The sequence below is a fragment of the Pinus tabuliformis genome, chromosome X (assembly GCF_031772625.1).
Source record: "Pinus tabuliformis cultivar Carrire ecotype Pingquan chromosome X, CPIR1, whole genome shotgun sequence".
Lineage (NCBI taxonomy): Eukaryota > Viridiplantae > Streptophyta > Pinopsida > Pinales > Pinaceae > Pinus > Pinus tabuliformis.
This window is the reverse complement of record NC_142308.1, coordinates 671,354,011-671,378,867: the sequence shown is the minus strand read 5'-3', so window position 1 is coordinate 671,378,867 and position 24,857 is coordinate 671,354,011. Positions and strand designations below refer to the sequence as shown.

Below are 24,857 nucleotides of genomic sequence, written 5' to 3'. Positions count from 1 at the left end.
CAGAGGCTGTTGCTTTGCATGAGAGCTGATCTGATGGTGTTTTGGGCATGATCCTTGTGGTGAATCTCTCCTAGAAGCATGCCACACTAGATTGGGACACCTACAGCGAGGCCTCAAGCCTTGAATACCTTGTTCAGGAGGCTGAGAAGCGACAACTAGGAGGCCACAGTCTGTTCTGCTTGAACAAGATGTTGTGTGGTTCATTTTTGAGGCCTAAAAGAAGGCTAGAAGGTAGCGAGTTGTTGGAGGGACTGTTTGAAGGGAGGCTGTAGTCAATAGAAGGTATGACGGGTGTTGTAGCAGATTGTGTTTATTCCCTAACCAGTGACCTGAATTGCAGAGAAGGAGACACAAACCCTTGGAGCATGCAAAGGTATGTAATTTGGTATATTTGTGTTGTTTGGATGCTACGTGGATGTAGGTCCTAAATAGGACATTTGTAGGACTTTAGAAGCCAAGAGGTAAGGTTGACGTGGCATGTTAGAAGCCCTAACTAGTGGGAAGATGCTACAGTGGTGATTGGGTGCCTAGATTTGCGTAATAGCCCCTCTATTGCAGAGCAAAGGGCAGATCTTCAGAACTCTAGTTGGATGATGTTTGAGGAGATCTGAAGGATGTGTTTGTTAGTGTTGGATTGGGCATTTGAGGTCTTTTGGAGGGCAGCGTGAGAGTGATCAAGTGTGGAAGCCTAAGTAGCTCCTTGATGGACTAAGGAGGCTACTAGAGGAGGCAAATTGGAGCTCAAGGTTTGGCCAGCCAAAGGAGCAGATTGTTGTTGCATGTGTTTATCATTGGAGAAGCGACATTTGATGGTGATAGGTGGGAACCCTCCTGCCCTATGTTAGTCTTCATTGGAGCAACACGGAAGACTATAGTGGGAAGAAGTCTGTGAGTAGCTGAGGAGCAACATTGGGTAATTGCGAGTTGTTCACAAGCAGAGTTGTGAGAAACTCGATAGGAGTCTCGATATGTTGATGCATTGATGGATTAATGATCAATGAGAGAGAAGATTAGATAGTTGAGATTCAGTGGCCAGATGGACTTGGAGCATTGATAGAGGTAGATGTTGCAGAACAAAATCAAAGGACTTGCAGGGGTACAGGATATGACAAGGAAGCTGTGATCGTCGACTGCATCAGCTAGACCATCAGATTATCTTGTATTTTGTATTCTTGTACTTATGGATATTTGAGGGCCATTATCCCTGTTACGGGAGCTCTAGACTATTGTATTATTTAATTGGATTAATATAACAAAGATTGGGTTATTGTACAAAATAGTGTAAAAAGTTGTGTATATTTTGTGCACTAGTATATTTACCGTTGTATATTGTTCTGTTGTGCAAAGTAGCTTCATTGTGATTCTTGGTTTGGTAGCGTCAGTGATTTAAGATTCTATCCTGGACACCGGGATCATGGAAAAACAACACATGGTACTCAAAGCAAATATACAAGTTGCTTAGAATTGACAAAAGTTGTACGTAGACCAACATCGAACGAAATGCAACTTCGAGGTAGGAGATCTCATTTTCTTGCAATTGCAACCCAACAAACAATCTACACTCAAAAAGAGTGGCGCAGAAAAATTGAAGCCGAGGTTTAATGGGCCCTACAAAGTTCTTCGTAGGGTTGGCGAAGTGGCATATGAGTTGGAGCTACCTAGCGACAATAGAATCCACAACGTATTCCATGTATCATGCCTCAAGAAGGCTGTGGGGCAGTAGGTCACCACCTCCATCAAGTTACCACCATTAGATGAAGAGGGACAACTGGAATTGATTCTGGAGACGATCATGGCAGTACAGGAAAAGAAGTTAAGAGGAAGAGTAATTATGGAATACCTCATTAAATGGAAGAATTTACCGGAGGAGGATGCAATGTGGGAAGGAGAACGAATTTTGCAGCACTCGAATTTGCAATTGCTTGAGGGCAAGCAATTTCGGGTAGGGGGGAATATAATGTCCTCCACGAATTAAAGGCGAATGGACTTAGAGCCTATTTGTCCCTGTAGGCTATAGTCCTATATAAAGTGGATAAGAACCCAAAATACCCACCGTTGGGCAAGTTTTGGGTCAGCTGGGGTTTTGAGTAAGATACACTCAATCAATTAAGAAGATGAGGCCCTTCAAGGAAGTCTATAAATAAAGTAGGATTGAATTCATTTAGATCATGAAGTGTGGATCATTTTCATTCTGTTTTGAGCTTAGCTCTAAGGGTTTTAAGACCCCCTTTCTCCTTGCCAATTTTTGGTGGTGAAAGATTCTGCCCTAGTTGACCAATTTATTTGCATCTTCATTTTGTTTGGCACAAGAATATATCTAGAAAAGGAAGCGAATTCTTTGGTTCATGATTTTGTTTTGAAACATTATCTGGATTGGGTATGCGAATTCCTTGGGTTCTTTGACCTTGTTTGGCATAGGAAGTTTCATTTGAGAAGACAACACCTTTTTTTATTGGTTTATTGGACTGGCATCGAGATACATGTGAATAGGGCAGTGCGTTTGACGACCTTGGAATATAGTGCATTCCCCTATCGGTTGGTCCCTTGAGGACACGGGAGCATTATTTGAAAAATTCGCATGAGTTTCTATTGGGTCGTGGGGTTGGAACATGTTACGAAGGAAGCATTATCGACACCCTTCCAAAAAGACCAAATCGAATGCGAGTCCTTATTGTGGAGTGAGGTCTGTAAGAAAGAACAACGAAGACTCAACTATGCCATTGTGTTAAGCGTAGTCTACTCCAAAAATGGTCTCTAAGCAGGGTGGTTAAGCACACAAATTGCTTATGTCTAGGTCGAAATCTCTTTGGAACCTTGGAGTGAAATCCTTTGCAGGAGCGCGAACCTTTTTGTCGGCACAGGTTTCCCTAACCGTGAACAGGACACATCCAGAATTTGCCTGGCAAGGTTTCCTGTCAGTGATAATGATTGAACAAGTGCAAACTATTTTTGGGTTGCGGGGGTTAGTAATTGGTCAGACCTATGAAGTATATCACATCGGAATGACTTCAAGACCTTGACATGCAGTAGACAATTCATTGAGGGGCGACGTTAATCCAGAAAAATAGGCTAGAGACATCCTTGAATCCGAGACGGGCCTTTGCGTAGGTTAGTGCGTGGCTTGCGGTGTTGATTCCAGGAGATGACGTTCGTTTGAGCATGGTTTGTTCTTAGTCGATGCCTCAGATAAGTCGACCTTGGAACTTGATAAATATAAGAATTACGCTTCTTACTCTATAGTGAATGATCTAAGTATCAGTTGGTTGATGGTATATTGCCATCTGGCATATTCGGGAAATTGTATATTAGTGGGACAGTGCGTTGTCAATATAGCATGAATTGAATCTTGGATTTATAAAATATTATTTGCTTTGGTCACACTATTAAAAGGGTTGTCCAATTTGTCACATTGTTAAAGGAAGTTTTATTAATTACATTTGAAATAAGTTGTGCACTGGGAAAAGTATGGAATTTTGTGCAAATTAATTACCTTAACATATTACATGGAGGTTATGAAGCCAAAGTTGCTAAATTTGGAATCTTGCAAGTGCCAACAACAATAGTAAATGGTGGTGGCATCTCTATTGCATGATCATTGTCATGAATCCCATTAGCCAAAATTTCAACCTTCAAACTGAAGCTATGGATCCATCCTCCAAATTACCTTCCTTTGGATTATTGTCCCAAGTTGTATATGTTCTATCATTTTTCGCTGACTCACAACAATGGGACAACACCTCTAGTTGTAGTGTTCATAAACTGAGGTTTTTTGGTCTACATTTTATTGTTTTTTTCACACCGTGGATGAAATTGTAGGTGCTCCAACTCCTCTCTATGGAAGAAGTGTTCACAACTTTTGAAAGCACTCTCATCACTAGTTTATGCAAACCATTCTATAGGATTCTTCCTATCTTGATCTTAAATGCCTGAATAGATCCAAAGTTTCCATGGCCATTGATGTAAAAGCTTAATTTACTTCATACTTGGTCACTCTCAGCGTCTTCACATATTAGTTTGCTCAATGCACTCATATACCCATTTGGAACCTTAGATTCCTGTGTGGTTTCTGTTATCCCCACTCATAGATGTTGGTTGGGCCAACCACAATGCAAGATAATGTTTTGCTGTCAAGACATATGCTAAGGCATGGAGTGAAACATACAGATTATCCGAGCATTTGACCATCTATTGACAGTTATAATAATACAAGATTGCATCTTTTGGCTCTACATTGTCTTTGATCTGGCTTAGCATGTGGTCCATCTGCTTGTACAATTGCCAACCCCCTCGCCCCCCCAAAAAAATCATTCGCAAATCCGAATATGCAAAGCAAATAATATTGTAAATGAGATTGATGATCTGCAAAACATATCTAATCTGTGCACAGAATTGACCATCAAGTACAATTTCCTTCAACCCTTGAAATTCCTCTCTATCAAATGCAGTTGCCATACCTCATCCAAACCTTGCCTTGAATCACTCACCACAATAGTAGTCAGTGCCTCTCTTACCTTAAGAAAGTGCCTGAAGGTGAGGTACTAACTAGCAAATATGGTCTTTGCAAGCTTCAATGGTCGCAACTCAGTGATTGTGGAAAATGAAGTGGATGATTCTTGATAAATTTTACCATCTTCTCCCCTTTCTTGTACATGCCAGCAATACATCTATAATTAGGCTCCTCCAACTTAATAATATCTCGCCTCAAGAAGTTCAATGTGTGCACCAAACAAACAAACCAAAATATGTTAGGATTTACATCATTAATTAATAATTATTGCTCCCATTTCCTCACAATTAGTGACATTATCTATAATAAATGGAATGGCATTGTTAGATCCAATTTCCTAAATGGTTTTCAGTAAAGGATTTGCAAATTTAGTACCGATCTTGTAATGATTTGAGTAGTAATGGGCTGCAAGAAAGACCACACCACTAGCATATAACCAAGAACATTTATTAATGACTTGTCTTTAACATTTGTGTAGTCATTAGATACAATGGATACCCCATAATCAGTGCAATAATTTGTAAATTCTCCAGGAACATTATGGATTTTGGCTTTTCCCTGAAGAAATTTCAACCCCCTCTCCGGTTATCAGTTTTCCTTATCACTCCATGCATTTAGTTTTAGATCCAAGCATGATAAAAATTCTAAAATCTGGAAATGACAATATTTTTTGAAAACACAAATTTAGAGATTTCACAACTGCTGAAATTGCAGAAATAAAACACAACAAAATTATGACAACCACACAGAAAATAACACAGTTATTTTTGGTCAATGTGACCCTAGAAAAACCCCCTACAACTCTTGGGGAAAACCAGTTTGAGAGCTCTTATTTATTTCTGAAAATGATTTTACAGAGAAACTGAAATACACAGTAAAAATTCTAGCAACCACAAATTACAACTTATATTGATTTCCGTGCTTGAACTCCACCTCTAAAATCGTACCAATCAGAAAACAACCAAAACATAAATATTTCCAGCAATAAAACAACATTAAACGTTGTATGGCTTGCCTTGAAAAACATGCCCAGAACCTGTTGTACGGACTATATGGAATGTATGGATTTCAGCAGTACGGCTGCCTCGAAATTCATGCCCAAATTTGCCTCGAAAGTCAAGCCCTTGTTGCTGTCCCTCTTCCTCGATTTCTGTGCCTTTCTCCTGCTGTACGATTTTGCCTTGGGATGCGTGCCAATAAATGTTGCTACCCAGATTTGCCGAAATGTCTTCTTGCTGCCCTCCTTCACTTCCTCACTGCTCAAAAATTTTCTCCTTACTCTCTCTTCTCTTTCTCTCAAATGCTCATGAAAGAATGAATAATCTTTTCCTCTTCTCTTCTCCTTTTATTCGCTAAATGATCTTTTTGGTTACCCTAAGATCTAATGATTGAGATTCATTTATTTCTAGGGATGAGAATAAATGTGCATTTAAAAATTTCACTTTCTATTTTTTTAACTCACCCACTTAAATAAAGACCTACTTAGCGTTTTATTTCCATAGTCACTTTTTCACTTTCTAATTCTTCATTGACTTTAAGAAAGTCACCTTTAAATTAGAATGTAACTTTACCACTTATAAAGTCACTTTTGAATTAGAATGTAACTTTACCACTTATAAAGTCACTTTTAAATTAAACTGACTTTACCACTTATAAAGTCACTTTAGGAGAAAAGTACAAATAAATTTGGACACTTTTCCCTAGGCCAAAGATCAAAGCCTTAGGGAACCACTTGTCCTCCAGTACCCAAATTTTAACACTCCCTCTTATCGAGGAAAGTGTTCCTCACCACTCCCATCTTGTCTCTGAACTTGACATGCTTGCCCCATGGTAAGGCTTTGGTGAAAATGTCTGCTACCTGCTCATTTGTGGAAATGTACTCAAGCTTGACAACTCCCTTTTGGACATAGTCTCTAATGAAGTGATACTTGATCTCAATATGCTTTGACCTATCATGAAAAACTGGATTCTCCGTGAGTTTTATGCAACTCTGATTATCACAGTAAATTACTGAAGGTCTCAATGCCTGACCAAATAGACCAAACAACATCTTGCGAAGCCATATGGCCTCACAACTAGCCAAACTAGTAGCCATATACTCTGCCTCAGCTGAGCTCAATGCAACTGACTATTGTTTCCGGCTGATCCACGACACAACTGCCGAACCCAACCCAAAACAACACTCGGAAGTACTCTTCCTATCTAAAGCACAACCTGCCCAATTTGAATCCGTGTACCCTGCCAGTCTCTCTCCATCACCCTGTCTATAATACAGACCGAAATCCATAGTCCCTTGCAAGTAACGAAGAATGTGTTTTGCAGCCACCTAGTGCACTCTCCTGGGCTCACACATGAACTGACTCATAGTGTTAACTGCAAAACATATATCTGGTTGAGTGTTGACCAAACACATCAAACAACCAATGAGCTGTTTGTATAGAGTAGGATCCACCAACTCGGAATCAGAAGCGTGAAGCTTCTTCCAGTTAGTGATCATAGGTGTAGAAATGGGTTTGCAGTCCTCCATGTGAAATCTGCTAAGAATATCCACAATGTACTTCCCTTGTCCCAGGAAGAAGTGCCCCTCCTCCTGCCACACCTCCAATCCCAGAAAATAATGCATCAAGCCGATATCCTTCATCTCAAACTCTGAAGCAAGATCTCTCTTGTAGCCCTCAATGAGTCTCTCGGCACCAGTGATGATCAAGTCATCAACATACAACACCAAAATCAGAGGCTCCTCACCCACTACAATGAAGTATAGGTTCGGATCAGCCTCACTCTTTGTGAAACCCAACTGCTACAAGTATGTATAAATCCTTGAGTACCAAGCTCTCGGAGCTTGCTTCAGGCCATAGAGTGCTTTTTTCAATCTGCATACATGGGACTCCTTCCCATGCACCTCAAAGCCCTACGACTGCTCATTATAAACCTCCTCTTGAATGAAGCCATTGAGAAATGCGGTCTTCACATCCATCTGGTGGATCTTCCAACCCATCTTTGCTGCAATCGATATAATGGAGCGAATAGATGTATACCGAGCTACGGGAGTGAAGGTCTCCTCATTGTCAACTCCCTCTACCTGTGAGAACCCTATTGCCACAAATCGAGCTTTGAACTTCTCGATGCTGCCATCTGCAACATGCTTTATCTTGTAGAGCCATCTGGAAGTAACAACTGATTTACCTTCAGGCCTCGGCACTACCTCCCAAACATCGTTCTTCATAATAGAAGAATACTCCTCCATCATGGCCTCTCTCCAGACCTGCTGGCTGGCTGCCTCCTCATAATTAGAATGCTCGGAGTCAACAATGCTTGTTACCAATGCCATGTAACTACAGAACGCTCAGGTGGTTTACTCTCTCTAACCTGTCTCTTTGGCCTAGCAACTGATGTGGCCTCGTGCAAGGTATCTTGAAGCCACTTGGGCTTCCTCTTCCCTGAGCATACTTCTCCCACCGGAGTGAAAGAATCCTCATCATCATCAGAAGCCTGAACTCCTGAAGGCTTGCCAACTGATCTCATGCCTGAATCGGTGCCTGTAGATGCTGAAGTACCGTGCGAACTGTCCATTAGTGGACTACCCTGTGAAATGCTTTGCGGACTGCCCTGCATGTTGCCTGAAGAACCACCCACCTGACTCTGAGAGCCATTGCTCACTGATGGACTTGACACTGTAATCAATGTACCTCCTGATCCCTGACCACTGGATACCTGTGACTGACTCAGCTGCTCCTTAGGGTCTAGTGACTCTGGATAGTCTAACTCCCAGGACCTCCTGAAAGCTCTCTCCTCCTCGAACTTCACATCCCGCCTGACAACCACTTTCCTCTACATAGGAATATAAATTCGATAAGATTTCGAGGTCTCGCTGTAACCCACAAAGATGCCCTTGTCTGGAGTGGGCTCTAGCCTTGTCCTGTTCTCCTTGGGGACATAGGAATATGTAAGGCATCCAAAGATACGAAAGTGCCCAACATCAGGCTTCTTCCTAGAAAAAGCCTCCCCCAGAGTCACATTCCCTAAGGCACGATGTGGACTCCTGTTCTGCAAGTACACAGCAGTGTTGCAGGCCTTTGCCCACAAAAATAAAGGTAACCCCTGATCATGAAGCATGGGTTTGGCAGTCCCTGCAATGGATTTGTTCTTCCTCTCTGCAACCCCATTCTGCTGGGGGTTGTAAGGAACTGTGAACTCCCTTGTAATCCTTGCCTCAACACAAAAATCAACAAACTCACCAAGGGTATACTCCCCTCCATTGTTTGACCCGAGGACCTTGATCTTCCTACTTGTCTGGGTCTCCTCAAGAGCTTTGAACTCTTGAAACCGCTTGAAGACCTCACTCTTGGTCTTCACGAAATAAATCTAGGTCTTCCTCGAGTGGTCATCAATGAATAAAACATAGTACTCATAGCCACTCAAGGATACATGAGACATCCGACCACTCACATCGGTATGAATCAAGTCAAGGATCCCGGTCACTCTGTTGTCACTGCTGGGAAAAGGGGATCTGGCAAACTTCCCCATAGCACATCCTTTGCATACATCAAGGTGATCAAAACTGAAATCTGGCACACCAGTGGTGATCTCCCGCAATGTACTCAAGGCCCCATGATACATGTGCCCCATCCTGCGGTGCCAAATCTCACACAACTCTGAACTGCTAGATTTGTTGTCGGTCCTGTCTCGGGTGCTGCTACTCAATGCCATTAGGGGCTGGAATGAGAACTTGTACACCTTGGCATGGCGCACACCAATCTCTCTAGCTGAAGAAGCTGGAGTTCCCCTAGGATATATAAGCACCTGCCCTCTCCTGAACAACACATCATACCCTCTGTCCTCAAGTGCTGAGACGAATATCAGGTTCTTCCTCATTCCAGACACATATAGAACATCTAACACTTTCAAGGGAGGTTTGGGTCCCCTATCAAATGTCAATGTCCCCACACCGACTACTCTAACAATGTTGTCATCACCAAGTACTACCTCCATATCAGTATCACCCTCTGAAAGCTCTGAGAAGTACTCTCTGACTCCTGTCATGTGGCGGGAAGTGCCATTGTAAACATACCAAATGCTAGAAGATGCTCTGCTAGTAGCGGGGAATGCACACTACCTCTGAACTTGTATGGAAGGTGATCCTGCACTAGTGGCCTCACAAGCTATGAACCCAAACTCCCGATCAAAGCTCTCTGAGAAGCTCTCTATCTCTGCAGAAGCTGCCATGGGTTTGTCTTTCCCTTTCTTCTTCTTCTTCGGACACATAACAGCGTACTGTCCCAACTTTTGACAATTCCAACATTTGACTTTGGAATAGTCCTTCTCCTTGTTCTGCTGCTTGCCTTTACCTTTGCCTTTGCCTCCACTGTTGGAAGCTTGCTTCTTTGCTCTGCCCTTCTTGCCTCTTGCTAACAATGCCACATTGTCATCCTCCTCCACCTGTTTGGTTGCCCCAAGATAGTTTTTTCTGATCTCATTCTGAATGCAATCATTCCACAACCTCTCCTAATTGGGAAGGGTTTCCCGTGCAACAATGCCATCCACAAAATTCTCCCAAGTCTTGAGAAGTCCATTCAAAGCAATCCTCGCCAACTCAGTGGGTGCAATGATCTCACCTACGACTGCCAACTCATCTCTCATTGAAGTGATCTTTGTGAGGTATGCTGTAGCACTGTCAGTCTTAACCATTTCAATGGCCTTCAATTTCTCCTTTAGGACCATTTTTTTGTTTTCATTTGAGCTATGGTAAAGACTGGTCAAGGTTGTCCACATCTCATGTGCATAAGTCTTTCCTCTCACATGAGAAATGACATGGTCTTTGATTCCTTCCAGAATCAATCTTTTTGCCTTAGCATTCTTTTTGTTAAACTTTGCCAACTGTACAGGGTCAGCAGGTACTACTACTGGGTTCTGTGTGGTATTTACCATAATGCCCCAGACTTCTACTTCCTCAAAGATGCTCTGGATTCTCTCCTTCCATGCACTGTAGTTGTTTTGCCCATCCAACCTGTCTTCAACTCTCAAACCCAAAGACATGTTTCACTGTCCTACCAAACTGAAATTTTCAAATCTGTGGTAAAGGTTCTGTTTTTTGTGTAAAAATCAACTTGCTGTAATTTTCACTTTGCTGTCCCAAACTGCACTTTTCAGCCAACCAAGCTCCGATACCATGAAGAAATTTCAACCCCCACTCCGGTTATCAGTTTTCCTTATCACTCCATGCATTTAGTTTTAAATCCAAGCATGATAAAATTTCTAAAATCTGGAAATGACAATATTTTCTGAAAACACAAATTTAGAGATTTCACAACTGTTGAAATTGCAGAAATAAAACACAGCAAAATTATGATAGTCACACAAAAAATAACACAGGGATTTTTGGTCAATGTGATCCTCGAAAACCCCCCTACAACTATTGGGGAAAACCAGTTTGAGAGCTCTTCTTTATTTCTAAAAATGCTTTTACAGAGAAACTGAAATACACTGTAAAAATTCCAGCAACCACAAATTACAACTTATCTTGATTTCCGTGCTTGAACTCCACCTCGAAAATCGTGCCAATCCGTAAACAACCAAAACATAATTTTTTCTAGCAATAAAACAACATTAAATGTTGTACGACTTGCCTCGAAAAATGTTCCCAGAACCTGTTGTACAGACTGTATGGATTTCAGCAGTACGGTTGCCTCGAAAATCATGCCCAAATCTGCCTCGAAATTTGTGCCCTTGTTGCTGTCCCTCTTCCTCGATTTCTATGCCTTTCTCCCGCTGTATGATTTTGCCTTGGGATGCATGCCCATAAATGCTGCTGCCCAGATTTGCTGAAATGTCTTCTTGTTGCTCTCCTTCACTTTCTCATTGTTCAGAAATTTTCTACTTGCTCTCTCTTCTCTTTCTCTCAAATGCTCATGAAAGAATGAATGACCTTTTCCTCCTCTTCTCCTTTTATTCTCTAAATGACCTTTTGAGTTACCCTAAGATCTAATGATCGAGATTTATTTAGATCTAGGGATGAGAATAAATGTGTATTTATTTCTCACTTTCTATTTTTTCAACTCACCCACTTAAATAAAGACCCACTTAGCCTTTTATTTCCATAGTCACTTTTTCACTTTCTAATTCTTCATTGACTTTAATAAAGTCATCTTTAAATTAGAATGTAACTTTACCACTTATAAAGTCACTTTTAAATTAGAATGTAACTTTACCACTTATAAAGTCACTTTTAAATTAAATTGACTTTACCACTTATAAAGTCACTTTAGGAGAAAAGTACAAATAAATTTGGACACTTTTCCCTAGGCCAAAGATCAAAGCTTTAGGGAACCACTTGTCCTCTGGTACCCAAATTTTAACATTCCCTTGTTGACTGCTATGGTTATGGGTTTGTCATACCCAAGGCTCCTATATCATTTAGGGACATTGTTAATGATAGTGAGTCAGTGACTGTCATGCCAATATGGTGAATGAAGAACATTGAACCATACGTAGATAAAACTACTCACTTTTGCATTTACATTGCCCCTCCCACACTGTTCAAGGAAATTTGCTATTGTTCTGTGCCTCGTATGCATGGGTGTGAATCCACTAGCATGGGGTCTAGGGGATTGGCTGCTAAACATTCTATATGAGGCATTAGATTGAGTCTCTGTTTTTTATTATTTATTTAATGCTTCCAACTCTTCCCTGGTGTACTTTGGTGTAGGTTATGATTCCTATGTTCTTGGTATCATCACCTGACAATAACCTACAAAGATGTTTCTTCACACATGTATGTGAACTTTTGTTAGTTGTCTTATAATGTCTTACAAGGGTTCCTGCAAATTTAGTTGTTCCTCTTGCTTTGCCTCCCTCGAGCCTTACCACATGCTTCCACAAGGGTCGTAAATTATTTTTCTTATATTTTTACCAACACTTTCAAGTTTCAACATCATCCCCTTCTAGTTCTTCCTTTCCATAGTATGGGCCATACTCACCATGAAGATTCTCATATTCGAAACCCATCATTGATATTGCCCATCAACACCATAAAAAATGGAAGCATACACCACATAAACATCTTGCTTCTTGAGAAAACCTTGCAATAGAATGGGGCAAAAATATAAATGGAAAAGAGTAGGAGAAGAGAACTTTCAACCTTGAAAACATACAACACAAAGTGGAAAGAAAAACAAAGTGAGAATGGACGTATAGGTTACCTCTTTAGCTCTTGAGGAACTACTGAATCTTACTATGGCAATGTTTGATTCAATTATTCCTCCAAGCTCTGATAAATTTGCTCCTCCATAACTAGCAAGAAGCCCACTCAAAACTCTCCCAGACACGAATGAAATGAGTGATAGAATGAGAGAAAATGGAGTGAAACAGGGTTTTAATTTGCCTATAAACCCTAGCCATGAGTTGTGAGGCCTTCCCTTTGGTTCCATATGCATTAAAATATGATGGCCCAAGAAGTCAAATTCTGCTGGAGCATTTTGCTGGGACATGGGAGTGTTTTTAGATTTCCACGAATGCTAAGGATTTGAATTTGGAATCATTGAAGGTTGCATTTGGGGGTGAGTTAAGAGCTATTTAGGAGCGTGTTGGGGACAGGCAACAAGTGTTTTTATTTTCCCTAGAGCAGATTATGAAAAGTGATATTGGGCAGGGTTGATCTGGGAGTGTGCTTTCAAAGGAACTTTGGTGGTGTTCTTGCTCGAAGTGCACTTCAAGAGTAGGGGCATGATGGGGGGACAGGGGGTGGCGGGTTTCTTTTCCCTATAGCAGACTCTGGAAAATGATCTTGGTCAGGGTTGATCTGGGAGTGTGCTTTAGTGGTGTTCTTGCTTGAAGTGCACTTTGAGAGTAGGGGCATGATGGCAGGGGGGAGGTACTTCAAAGTTTGACGTAATCTTACTTCCCACTTATGCAAACTAAAATCCTCTTCACTTTCCTTTTCTTAAGTTGTATGACTTAATAATTGGTCTAAGGCCTTTAGTAGGAGCTTATCAGTGCCATAATGCCTAACAATGATTCTTGTGTTCATATAACCATGATATGAATTGTTCACAGTGAGACCTAAATGTCCTAGTGGCAAGTTATGTCTCTCCCATATGCTGATTTGCCTAAGATCTGATAGCATATCGAATTATAAACACACAGTACAAAGTTGTGCAGATAGAGAGAAAGAGAGTCATCTAGATTATTCAATACGAAGCTGGGATACAAAAGTCACATGTCTCATGTGTCTCATGAGAGAGACAATCCCATGCACAACCAGCTGGTATTTTGTTAAGACATAATTAAAGCCTAATGAACACATTGTATGTCACAACCTTATTACTGTGACATGTGATTTTATTACATTGTGTCCAAACCTACTTTATTATCCAATACTAACACCTAACAACATATTGATAGGACCATTAGACCATGCTAAGTCTTTGAAATGTTTAATAAGATTGAAACTTTTTCAGATCCGTTGAATGAAAAAATGCATAAGACAGTTTCATGGTACATCCTGCCAAAAAGAGTTGAAAATTGGCATTATTAATACATATAAACATTTTGGGCAACATATTTGTAAACTTTTGCTGACTTATTAATAGTTTATAACACATCCTCCACAATTCCAGTCTATGCTGTTGTTTTTTGGTGGACTAGTTAACTGTAGATGCTAATTGTTTATTTTTATCTACCTGTATAACAGCAACCATGCGGCGTGTATCTAGTTTTGAGGCTCTTCAGTCTGCAACAAAGTAAGTTCTCATTACCTATGGAAGGATGTATCTCATAATTCTTACTTAAGCAATGGTCCCCACTTCAAGCTTAGTCTGAGGCTATACAATTTCAAATTCTGATTAAGGTAACAGCTTGGGTTATCCTCCAAAAATCATGCTCAGTAATGCAATATATGACTTCATCCATTCTCAGGGCATCTTATCTCCTAGTTTTATGTTATTTCATATTGGATTCAAAACACTTGGATGAGATTAACAGTGAAGCTTCAGTAATGCAGTTTTAAAGTGTAATGTCATATTGTATATAATCTGTAACTCTATTACAATTGTTGATCTGTTGATTTCCAAGACGAACAGCATGGGAGATAAGGTAAAGAACACACTTTGGTTAGTGACCTCTTGTTAAAACTGACAAATATATCTCTTTCCTTCCGTGTGTGATTTTAAGCTCCGTAGGACTATAATATAAAATTTAATACAAGTTACGGCCTATTTTATCCCCACATATCCCTATATTAGGGAAAAATAATTTCAATTAAACATCAGGCCAATTGCAAATTATTAGTAGCTATTAACAACAAAAGTCAGTAATAAGGTAATTGGGTGGCTATCTTTCCCACAAATCATTTTATCCTGAAGATGAACCCAAGTGTGGTTCAAAATATTGATATAAAATTAATGAATGCAGCTTTCCCGAAACTTATCCCCCAAAAAAATCTTACTGTGGAAGCTGGAAATCACAGAAAATAACATTAGCTAGGCAGAAGTGGGAAAGAACATTACTTCTCAACTTGAGAAATGTGTCATTTCTAATTATAAATGTGGTGGAAATTAATGAACTGAAGGCGGTTGCTAAGCATTAAAAACCAACATCTATGATTGTAAACCTAATTAGTCAAAGGATTGAATCCATAAAACACCCTTCATGGGATCTTGGAAAAGGATTATTGGATGAACAGAAGTGGAGGAATATGATACCTACATTAAATCTTTGGAAGGTAAAAATTTAAAGCAAGGATTGCAAGAACTTGATGAAATATTGGAGGCCTTGACATTGGATTATTTTCAATAAAACCAAAGTTTCTGTTTTTTTGTGTTGTGTGGAAATCAGCATCTTCATAAGTTTGAAGGCTGTGTAAAAGACTATATAATGGAGTATTGGGATAAGCTCTAAGACAGGCGAGAAACAATGTTTCATATTTAGATGGATAAACTTCATCCAAACCTTTGTGTTATATAATATATTTGAAACGGTTCATATATTTTAGAGCTGCAATCATGTTTTTATAAAAGCTTCTAGCTTAATTGGCATCATTATGAGCGTTGTCATATACATTATTAGCAATATTGCTCAATCATACCGAAGTTGACTGGGCAGGGTGTAGAAGGGCATTTAACCATGGAAAAAATCTCAATATGAGAATGCTTGTAATTATATGCTGCAAAGTCTTGCTGCCCTCTCTAGGGCTAGACGTGTCTTACTAACCAAAAGGCCAATTTGGTCAACTCAGATTCAATATATAAGAGACTTGTTGGTGTCGTGCTCTTCCAGTACCCAAATATTGGTAACTGTATGCTCGAACATGGATATCCTAAGTGTTAAAAAATGTATAGTGGAGCTTGAGGTGTTGTTATGCATGTGTTTCTTGCTGTGACTGTCCTTTTTCTGCATCCACTAGCTGTCATCCACTAGCTGTCCCTTTGATTAGCTGGCATGTGCTGGTCAGTATTGGTGATGCTTCCTGCCACAGAGCCTCTTGAGGTGTACTGTGATATAATGAAAATGACCTTGATGAAATTTCTACTCATACTTTTGTTTCAATATGAGGTTTTGTTTTATGAGTACAAGCAACACACACTCGTAGGGTACTTTGGTCACAGCCCTTCAAAGGCCATGATTGATTGAAGCCTAGATGCAGTGGGGCTTGGGAGCCACATGGATGGAAATGCCAGAGTACTAGGAGCTTGACTAATGTATTTTTCCTATTTTCTTTTCTCAAAGAGATTGCATGTGGAGCTATTGCTTCTTGTGGCCCTCAGGTTTACAAAAATAGTTTTGTTTTCTCTCGTTAGTGTGAGAATTTTTCGTTTGAGCAGAGTGCACAACTTTTGTTGCCCTATGTCGGTATAGTTTACTAGCATGCCCATGCAATTATGGTTTTTCTCATTTCTCAAACAAGCCTCTCCGCGACTTCATTTGCCATGTGTAGATGTTCTTCAGTCACCTTAGGAGAAAATAGGCAAATCCAACCTACGGGGAAGGTGTAGGAAGACCACTTTCCAACCTAGGAGGCCAACCAACCCTATGACATGGGCAGGAAAGGGAAGAGGACAGCTCCTAGGGTAGCAAGCCATCTCCCTACCAAACAAAGTGAGCCTAGCTAGGATTTTATCTAGGTGAAGGTTGAGTAGAAACTTGGTTTTTCTGAAGGGAAAGGACTACTAAGTTACTTAGGATTTTAATAAACCTAATGCCCTATGGCTGTTAGGGTTTTATATTGGAGTTGTCTTAAAGTAATTTACAGCAGAAAAATATTCTAAAAGAACTAAAAAGGACAAGAAGTAAAAGAGATACAAAACAAAGAAAATTATCTTTAAACTTTCATTGATCTACTTAAGCTACGAGACTTGAAAAGTAAATATGAAAATCTGAAAATTAACCTTTAAATTACCCTCAGAGCCCAATGCAAACAACAAATAACAAGAATTAGGGTTGGTTACTAATAGGTTTTGGTGTTCAAGCAATTGAGCGGGAGAGAAAAGGGGGAATTGATTCCATTGGTGGGATAGAGCCCCAAATCATGTTCACTAAACTAACAATACTCTTGAATTCTTGTAAGAGAAAGTAAGCAAACAAGCATCAAATAAAGAGAGGTTTAGACTTCCTTGGTGTATTTGGTTTTCTATACTCCTCTTGCAAAACCAATCGGTTTCCCTGATCTCCACATATATATATATATATATATATATATATATATATATATATATATAAAGGAAATGAAACAAGCAAGCAATGCATAAACAATCTACATTGCCAACTATGTAAGAAAAGGAAAGATTGATGTGCGTGTGATCTTAATACACTTAATTCCCTATGGCTGTTAGGGGTTTATATTGGAGTTGTCTTAGAGTAATCTAGAGCAGAAAATTATTCTAAAACAAATAAAAAGGACAAGAAGTAAAAGAGATACAAAACAAAGAAAGTTATCTTTAAACTTTCATTGATCTACTTAAGCTATGAGACTTGAAAAGTAAATATGAAAATCTGAAAATGAACCTTTAAATTACCCTAAGAGTTCAATGCAAACAACAAATAGCAAGAATTAGGGTTGGTTGCTAATAGGTTTTGGTGTTCAAGCAATTGAGAGAGAGAGAAAAGGGTAAATTGATTCCATTGGTGGGATAGAGCCCCAAACCATGTTGTTAAAATTGACAACTAGGGCCAAACTTCGTGTGGGTCACCTTATTCATGGCTGATTATATTTTTATTAGATTCCTCTCGTCGAGAGGTGTAGGATTGATCTAAAGATCATCCGATTCCGATAAGTATTTATGGAGATATGAATTTATTTTGATTATGGATTAATTGTCAAAGTCGGCTAGCAACTTATGTAGGCTCAGAAGCCCAACAGACGCATCTATTCATCATCAAAATTTGCATATAAATACAGGACATCTCCTCATTTGGACATACACTTCTCATCATCTCTCTCTCTTCTGCGCAGAAAAGAGTCTCTTCTCTCTCCTGCGCAGAAAAGACTCTATCTCTCACACGTGTGGAAAAGGGACGCAGATTTTAGGGCTGCAACTGCAGATCGGAACTTTGACCAGCGTTGACCAGCATTCTCTCTCTCTGGACTGCGCAGTAGGTGAAGCTGACTCTCCTTGGAAGGCCGCATTTTTTGGCACATGAATCAAGGTGATCTGACCTCCGTTTTGACAGATATTGACTGCCCTAGTTTAGGGCTGATGCCGCTGATGCTGCTGATATAAATCAAACTTTTGTACTATTTCTCTCTGCTGAATTATTGAAGATAAAAGAAGATTTGATCAAAAGGGCTTCCCCATATTGGGGTTTGTCCCTGGCTAGCCGCCACATCTTGTGTCCCTTGTCTTGGCTTGTTTTCCGTTGATCATTTAAATGTTCTATCTGCACTTTACTTAATGTACATGTGATTGCTAATCTGTGGATAATAAAAAGAAAGATAAGTAAACTGCTCTAAGCATAGAACATACCATAATTTAACATGGTATCAGAGCTGAGGTGAAGACAAAGCCCAAGCAAGAGCAAGAGCAATCACCGAAGACAAGGCTATCTAAAAAGAACTATGGGGTCCTCAACACACTTCCCTGCTGAAGACAAACTCTGTGAGAAGTCTGACTACCACGGATGGAAGATGTCTCTCGATCTAACATTAGAAGAACAAGAAGTGTTGGACCATGTGAGAGGCGGAGTTGTCGAGCCTCCATCAAATGCATCCGCTGCTGCCAGGAACAAATGGACCAAGGGAGAAGTCAAAGCAAAGAAGATCATCCGGGACTCTATCGACAAGCGCTTGGTGGCCTATGTTTCTGAGCTGAACACCTCCAAGGAAATCTACGATAGATTGGTGAGTTTATTTAAAGTTAATGATGCAAATCATGTTTTGTTTCTTAGAAATAAGCTGAAGGAAATTAAGAAGGGCAAAGATGAAAATATGCAAGCATATTTCTTAAGGATCACCGAGATCAAGAACAATCTCCTATCTATTGGGGAAGTAATTCCTGACAGGGAAATGGCACTCACAACTCTTGGAGGATTACCATCTGAATGGTATATTTTCAGGACTACTCTCCTCAACAATAATGTAATTCCTGGATTTGAGGAATTAATGGCTAGATGCATTCAAGAAGAAGCAAGAATGGAAGAACAGGAAATGCCCACACTTAAAGGTCATCCCACTGCCTTTTCTTCTCATGCTAAAAGAAGAAACAATTCCGAGGCTAAATCCAAAAGGAACGCTGGACCAAAGGGCGGAAAAGGACGATGTTACCATTGCAATAAACCAGGTCATTATGCAAGGGAGTGTCCTGATAAAAGGAACTCACTCCGAGATGATGATCAAAATCCCTCTCAAGGCAATCAAAGAAGTGGTAGGTCAAATGGTCGACGTAAAAGGAGTGCTGGAAATCAAGGAAGAGGACAACCATTCAAGAAGGCAAGAAATTCCAGGTATGAATCTAACACTGTTGACAATAAGCAAGATGAGTACTGTCTACCAGCTACTCTATCTACCACTGCTCCCCCGGACTCGCTGGGAAATTGGCTTATTGATAGTGGTGCCTCTAGGCACTTCATTGGTTATAAAGAAGCTCTCTATAATATGGTAGAGAAAGAAACCAACCTGGAAATTGTTCTTGGAGACAATTCAAAATATCCCGTGAAAGGCATAGGAAATGTCACTCTTCAATTGAATCAGGGTAATACCATCCACTTACAAGATGTATTATATGTACCTGATCTAAAAAAGAACCTGGTGTCCATTTCAGCAATGGAAGACAAAGGCTACAAGGTGGCTTTCAGCGATGGCAAGGTACATGTATGGAAAAAGGACTATAAAGATGCTTTTACCCTTCGGTTTCGAGTTGATTCATTATATCAGGTCGGAGGAAGTCCACTGGGTGTCATGACTTGTGACACATCTCTTCAGTGCGAACTATGGCATTGGAGGTTTGCTCACCTTCATTATAAAGCTCTACCTGATGTAAGAAAAATGGTGATTGGGATGCCCGAGTTCAGATTAGAGCAAGAAGGTGTATGTCTAGGATGTGCCGAAGGAAAGCTAAAAAGGGGACCATTCCCCTCAATCCAAAGCAAGGCCTCTGATATATTGCAGTTAGTTCACTTAGACATATCCGGTATGATGCCTGTGAACTCCTTGGGAGGATATTTATATTACCTCACTTTTACAAATGATTATTCTCGCAAGACTTGGATATATTTCTTGAAAAAGAAGGATGAAGTGTTCTACTGGTTTCGACACTTCAAAGCCTTGATCGAGAATCAAACCAAAAAGAAGATCAAGATCCTAAGGACTTATAATGGGACTGAATATGAATCCAATGAATTTCATGACTTTTGCAAAGAGGCTGGCATTAAGAGGGAGACCACTACACCCTATACTCTTGAGCAAAATGGTGTGGCGGAAAGGAAGAACCATACGATTGTGGAAACTATCTGTGCTATGCTCCATGATCAAAGACTTCCGAAGTTTCTATGGGCCGCAGCTGCAAACACCGCCATATATGTACAAAACCGATGCCCTCATCAAGCATTGGGTTCCAAAACTTCTGAAGAAATGTTCATTGGTAAGAAACCTGACGTATCTCATTTTAGAATTTTTGGAAGCCCTGTATATTTTCATGTGTCGAAAGAGAAAATAAATAAATTGGGTGCATTTGGAAGGAAAGGAATCTTCGTGGGCTATAGCGAAAATACTAAGGGCTATAGAATCTATGTAGCTGGTCAAAGGGAAGTCGAGATTAGTCATGATGTCACCTTTGATGAAGATATGGCTCTTAGCAAAGTAGACAATCTTCCTACTTTAAGGGGATCTAAAGAAGCTGACACCAGGGAACCGAAGGAAAAGGAAGATGAGACAATGCCCGATGTAGAAGAACCTATGGATCCTATTGATCCTCCACCACCTGAGCCTTCCTCTTTAAGGAAGAGGCCTTCATGGCTTAGGGGGACACTTGATGATGCTAAAGGACACACAGCTCCCCGTGGAACCTTCTGTGAAAGTAAGAAGCCGAACAGGTATTAGGGATACCTGACTATCATGAGCACGATCATCCAAAATGAGCCTTCATCATTCACAGATGCCGTCAAGCATCAAGTATGGAAGGATGCTATGACCGAAGAATATGAGTCTATTATGAAGAATGATGTCTGGGATGTGGTCCCCAGACCCCAGGACAAGACAGTTGTCACTTCTAAATGGCTTTACAAGATAAAGCATGCAGTTGATGGAAGTACGGAAAAGTATAAGGCTCGTTTTGTCGCTCGAGGCTTCTCCCAGAAGGAAGGTATAGACTATGACGAGATATTTGCACCTGTTGCCCGATATACCACTATCCGCTCGATCATAGCCCTTGCTGCTTCGCAAGGATGGAACCTACATCAGATGGATGTCAAGACTGCATTCTTACATGGTTCGATCAAAGAGGAGGTCTATGTGGAGCAACCCAAAGGATTTGAGATTTATGATCGAGAATCTCATGTGTGCAGGTTGAAGAAGGCCCTCTATGGGCTAAAGCAAGCACCCCGAGCATGGTATGAGAGGATCGATAGCTACTTGATGAAGCTGGGATTCACTAGGAGTGAAGCCAACCTTAACCTTTACTTCAAGGTTATAGATGACAAGCCTCTCATACTGGTGCTTTATGTTGACGACCTATTCCTAACACGTGCAGACCCTCTCATTCACAAATGTAAGAGGGAGCTGGCTTCTGAATTCGAGATGAAAGATCTAGGACTCATGCATTATTTCCTAGGACTCGAAGTCTGGCAGAAACCAGGGGAGATTTTCCTATCTCAAGGAAAGTATGTGGTAAAGATACTAGAAAGATTCGGCATGGTGGACTGCAAGCCCGTAACTACCTCGATGGAGCTTAACTTTAAGAAGTTAAGTGGTAGTGCTGCCGGACCCGTTTTACGAAATGCTACTGAGTATCGACAACTCGTCGGAGCATTGATGTTCTTGGTGAACTCCCGTCCGGATATATGCTTTGCAGTCAACACTTTGAGCCAACATATGGTTGAGCCTCGTCACTCACATTGGATTGGTGCCAAGAATCTGCTGAGATATCTTCGTGGCACAATCACTCATGGATTAAGATACACTGCCGAAAATGTGAGACTACTTGGGTATACTGATGCTGATTGGGCAGGCAATGTGGAGGATCAAAAGAGCACATCTGGGTGCTGTTTCTCTTTGGGATCTGCCTCGATATCCTGGATGAGCAGGAAGCAGAAGTTGGTGGCTCTGAGCACCGCCGAGGCAGAATACATTGCTGCTAGCATGGCCTCCTGTGAGGCAGTCTGGTTGCGAAAGATCTTCAGTGAGCTGTTTGGATTTACATTGGATACCACCGTAATTCTATGTGACAGCCAGAGCGGGATCCGTTTATCAGAAAATCCCATATTTCATGACCACTCCAAGCATATCGATATCAGGTACCACTATATTCGAGATATGGTGCAGAGAGGAGTAATAAGGCTCCAACATATCGGTACAAATGAACAGGTCGCTGACATTCTAAAAACGCCCCTAGGAAAGATCAAATTCCTGATTTTCTGAGAACGACTTGGTGTTGTTCAGAGACCCTTTGATGAGGGTCAAGTATGATGTACTAAGCTTTGGGAGCTCCAGGGTGGCGCGGGGTACTTCTTGGAGTGACATATGACCAGAGGGTGACTCACCATCCCCTATTGGTGCACTTTGTACAGGGTAAAAGCTTCAACCTTCCCCTATGACACCCCATGGTGACTATGGAACAGGATGATTAGTTCTCCTGTGGGCCTGGATGATGTGTTCTCCATGGCGATTTGGAACAGGATGATTTGTTCTCCTGTAGGCCAGGATGATTAGTTCTCCGTGGCATCCACTGGACATGATGATTCGCTCTCCTGTGGACAGGATGATTAGTTCTCTTATCGAGGCATCCTACCCATGCAGTCTGAGACTCATGGGAAGTACCTCTCATCTGATCAATGAGCAAGGAAATGAGGATAGGGACCATAGTAGTACTGATGGACGCATCGTTGTATCTACCATACTCCCTATGCTAGGATGACCTTCATTGATCTGGGATCAATGATACTGGTTTGGGACCAGTGAGAGTGGTACACACTCTGAGACTGACTTCGGGTCAGTGGAGGATGGTATGATACATCCTCGATCATTTCTTCTTCTTCATAATTCGAGCAAAGCAGAGCAGAACCGAGCAGAGCAAAGCAAAGCAGAGCAGAAGGGTCAAGCCACACCGAACAATGCATTTGATGGATGGACAACAGTGACAGTTCGACAGATTGCAGATGAAGTTCTCCCTAGTTGAGAGGGAGTGTTAAAATTGGAAACTAGGGCCAAACTTCATGTGGGTCACCTTATTCATGGCTGATAATATTTTTATTAGATTCCTCTCGTTGAGAGGTGTAGGATTGATCTAAAGATCATCCGATTCCGATAAGTATTTATGGAGATATGAATTTATTTCGATTATGGACTAATTGTCAAAGTCGGCCAGCGACTTATCTAGGCTCAAAAGCCCAACAGACGCATCTGTTCATCATCAACATTTACATATAAATACAGGATGTCTCCTCATTTGGACACACACTTCTCATCATCATCTCTCTCTCCTGCGCAGAAAAGACTCTATCTCTCACACGTGTGGAAAAGGGACGCAAATTTTAGGGCTGCAACTGTAGGTCGGCACTTTGACCAGCGTTGACCAGCATTCTCTCTCTCTGGACTGCGCAGTAGGTGAAGCTGACTCTCCTTGGTAGGCCACATTTTCTGGAACAGGAATGAAGGTGATCCGACCTCCGGTTTGACAGATATTGACTGCCCTAGTTTAGGGCTGATGTTGCTGATATAAATCAGACTTTTGTACTATTTCTCTCTGCTGAATTATTGAAGATAAAAGAAGATTTGATCAAAGGGTTCCCCATATTGGGGTTTGTCCCTGGCTAGCCGCCACATCTTGTGTCTCTTATCTTGGCTTGTTTTCTGTTGATTGTTTAAATGTTCTATCTGCACTTTACTTAATGTACATGTGATTGCTAATCTGTGGATAATAAAAAGAAAGATAAGTAAACTTCTCTAAGCATAGAACATACCATAATTTAACACATGTTCTTTAGACTAACAATACTCTTCAATTCTTGTAAGAGAAAGTAAGCAAACAAGCATCAAATAAAGAGAGGTTTAGACTTCCTTGGTGTTTTTGGTTTGCTATACTCTTGCAAAACCAATCGGTTTCCCTGACCTCCACACACACACACACACACACACATATAAAGGAAATGAAACAAGCAAGCAATGCATAAACAATCAACATTACCAACTATGAAAGAAAAGGAAAGGTTGATGTGCGTGTGATCTGAATAAACTTAATGCCCTATGGCTGTTAGGGTTTTATATTGGAGTTGTCTTAAAGTAATCTACAACAGAAAATTATTCTAAAACAACTAAAAAGGACGAAGTAAAAGAGATACAAAAGAAAGAAAAATACCTTTAAACTTTCTTTGATCTACTTAAGCTATGAGACTTGAAAAGTAAATATGAAAATCGGAAAATCAACCTTTAAATTGTTTAAGGAAATGTAACTAGGCTAGGTCTTCATAAATGTAATTTTGATATTTGTATTTATTCAAGAAAAGAGAAATTATTTTTGTAATATTTGTCAATGAGTTTCTTGCTCATTGAAAATAGGTCAAGCACATTTTAAAGTGCTTCTAGAAAGTCAAAGTCAAAATGTAATTATGATAAGACCCTTTGAGGGCATGTTACATCAAGTATGTCAATGTACAAGGTCATGGGAACACCTCCAAGATAAGTCAAATCCTCTCCTAGCATCAACGAAGT

At 40.5% G+C, this 24,857-nt stretch overlaps 1 protein-coding gene across 3 annotated transcripts in view; it reads left to right on the top strand.

Moving 5' to 3' along the window:
* The window catches only part of LOC149141747 (uncharacterized), a 120,915-nt gene that overhangs the window by 42,536 nt on the left and 53,522 nt on the right, over window positions 1–24,857 (top strand). For all 3 annotated transcript variants that reach the window (XM_089453247.1, XM_089453245.1, XM_089453246.1), the window contains one exon: window positions 14,196–14,244. In XM_089453247.1, the coding sequence (XP_089309373.1) occupies window positions 14,196–14,244 (49 nt within the window). The remainder of the gene's footprint in view (window positions 1–14,195; window positions 14,245–24,857) is intronic.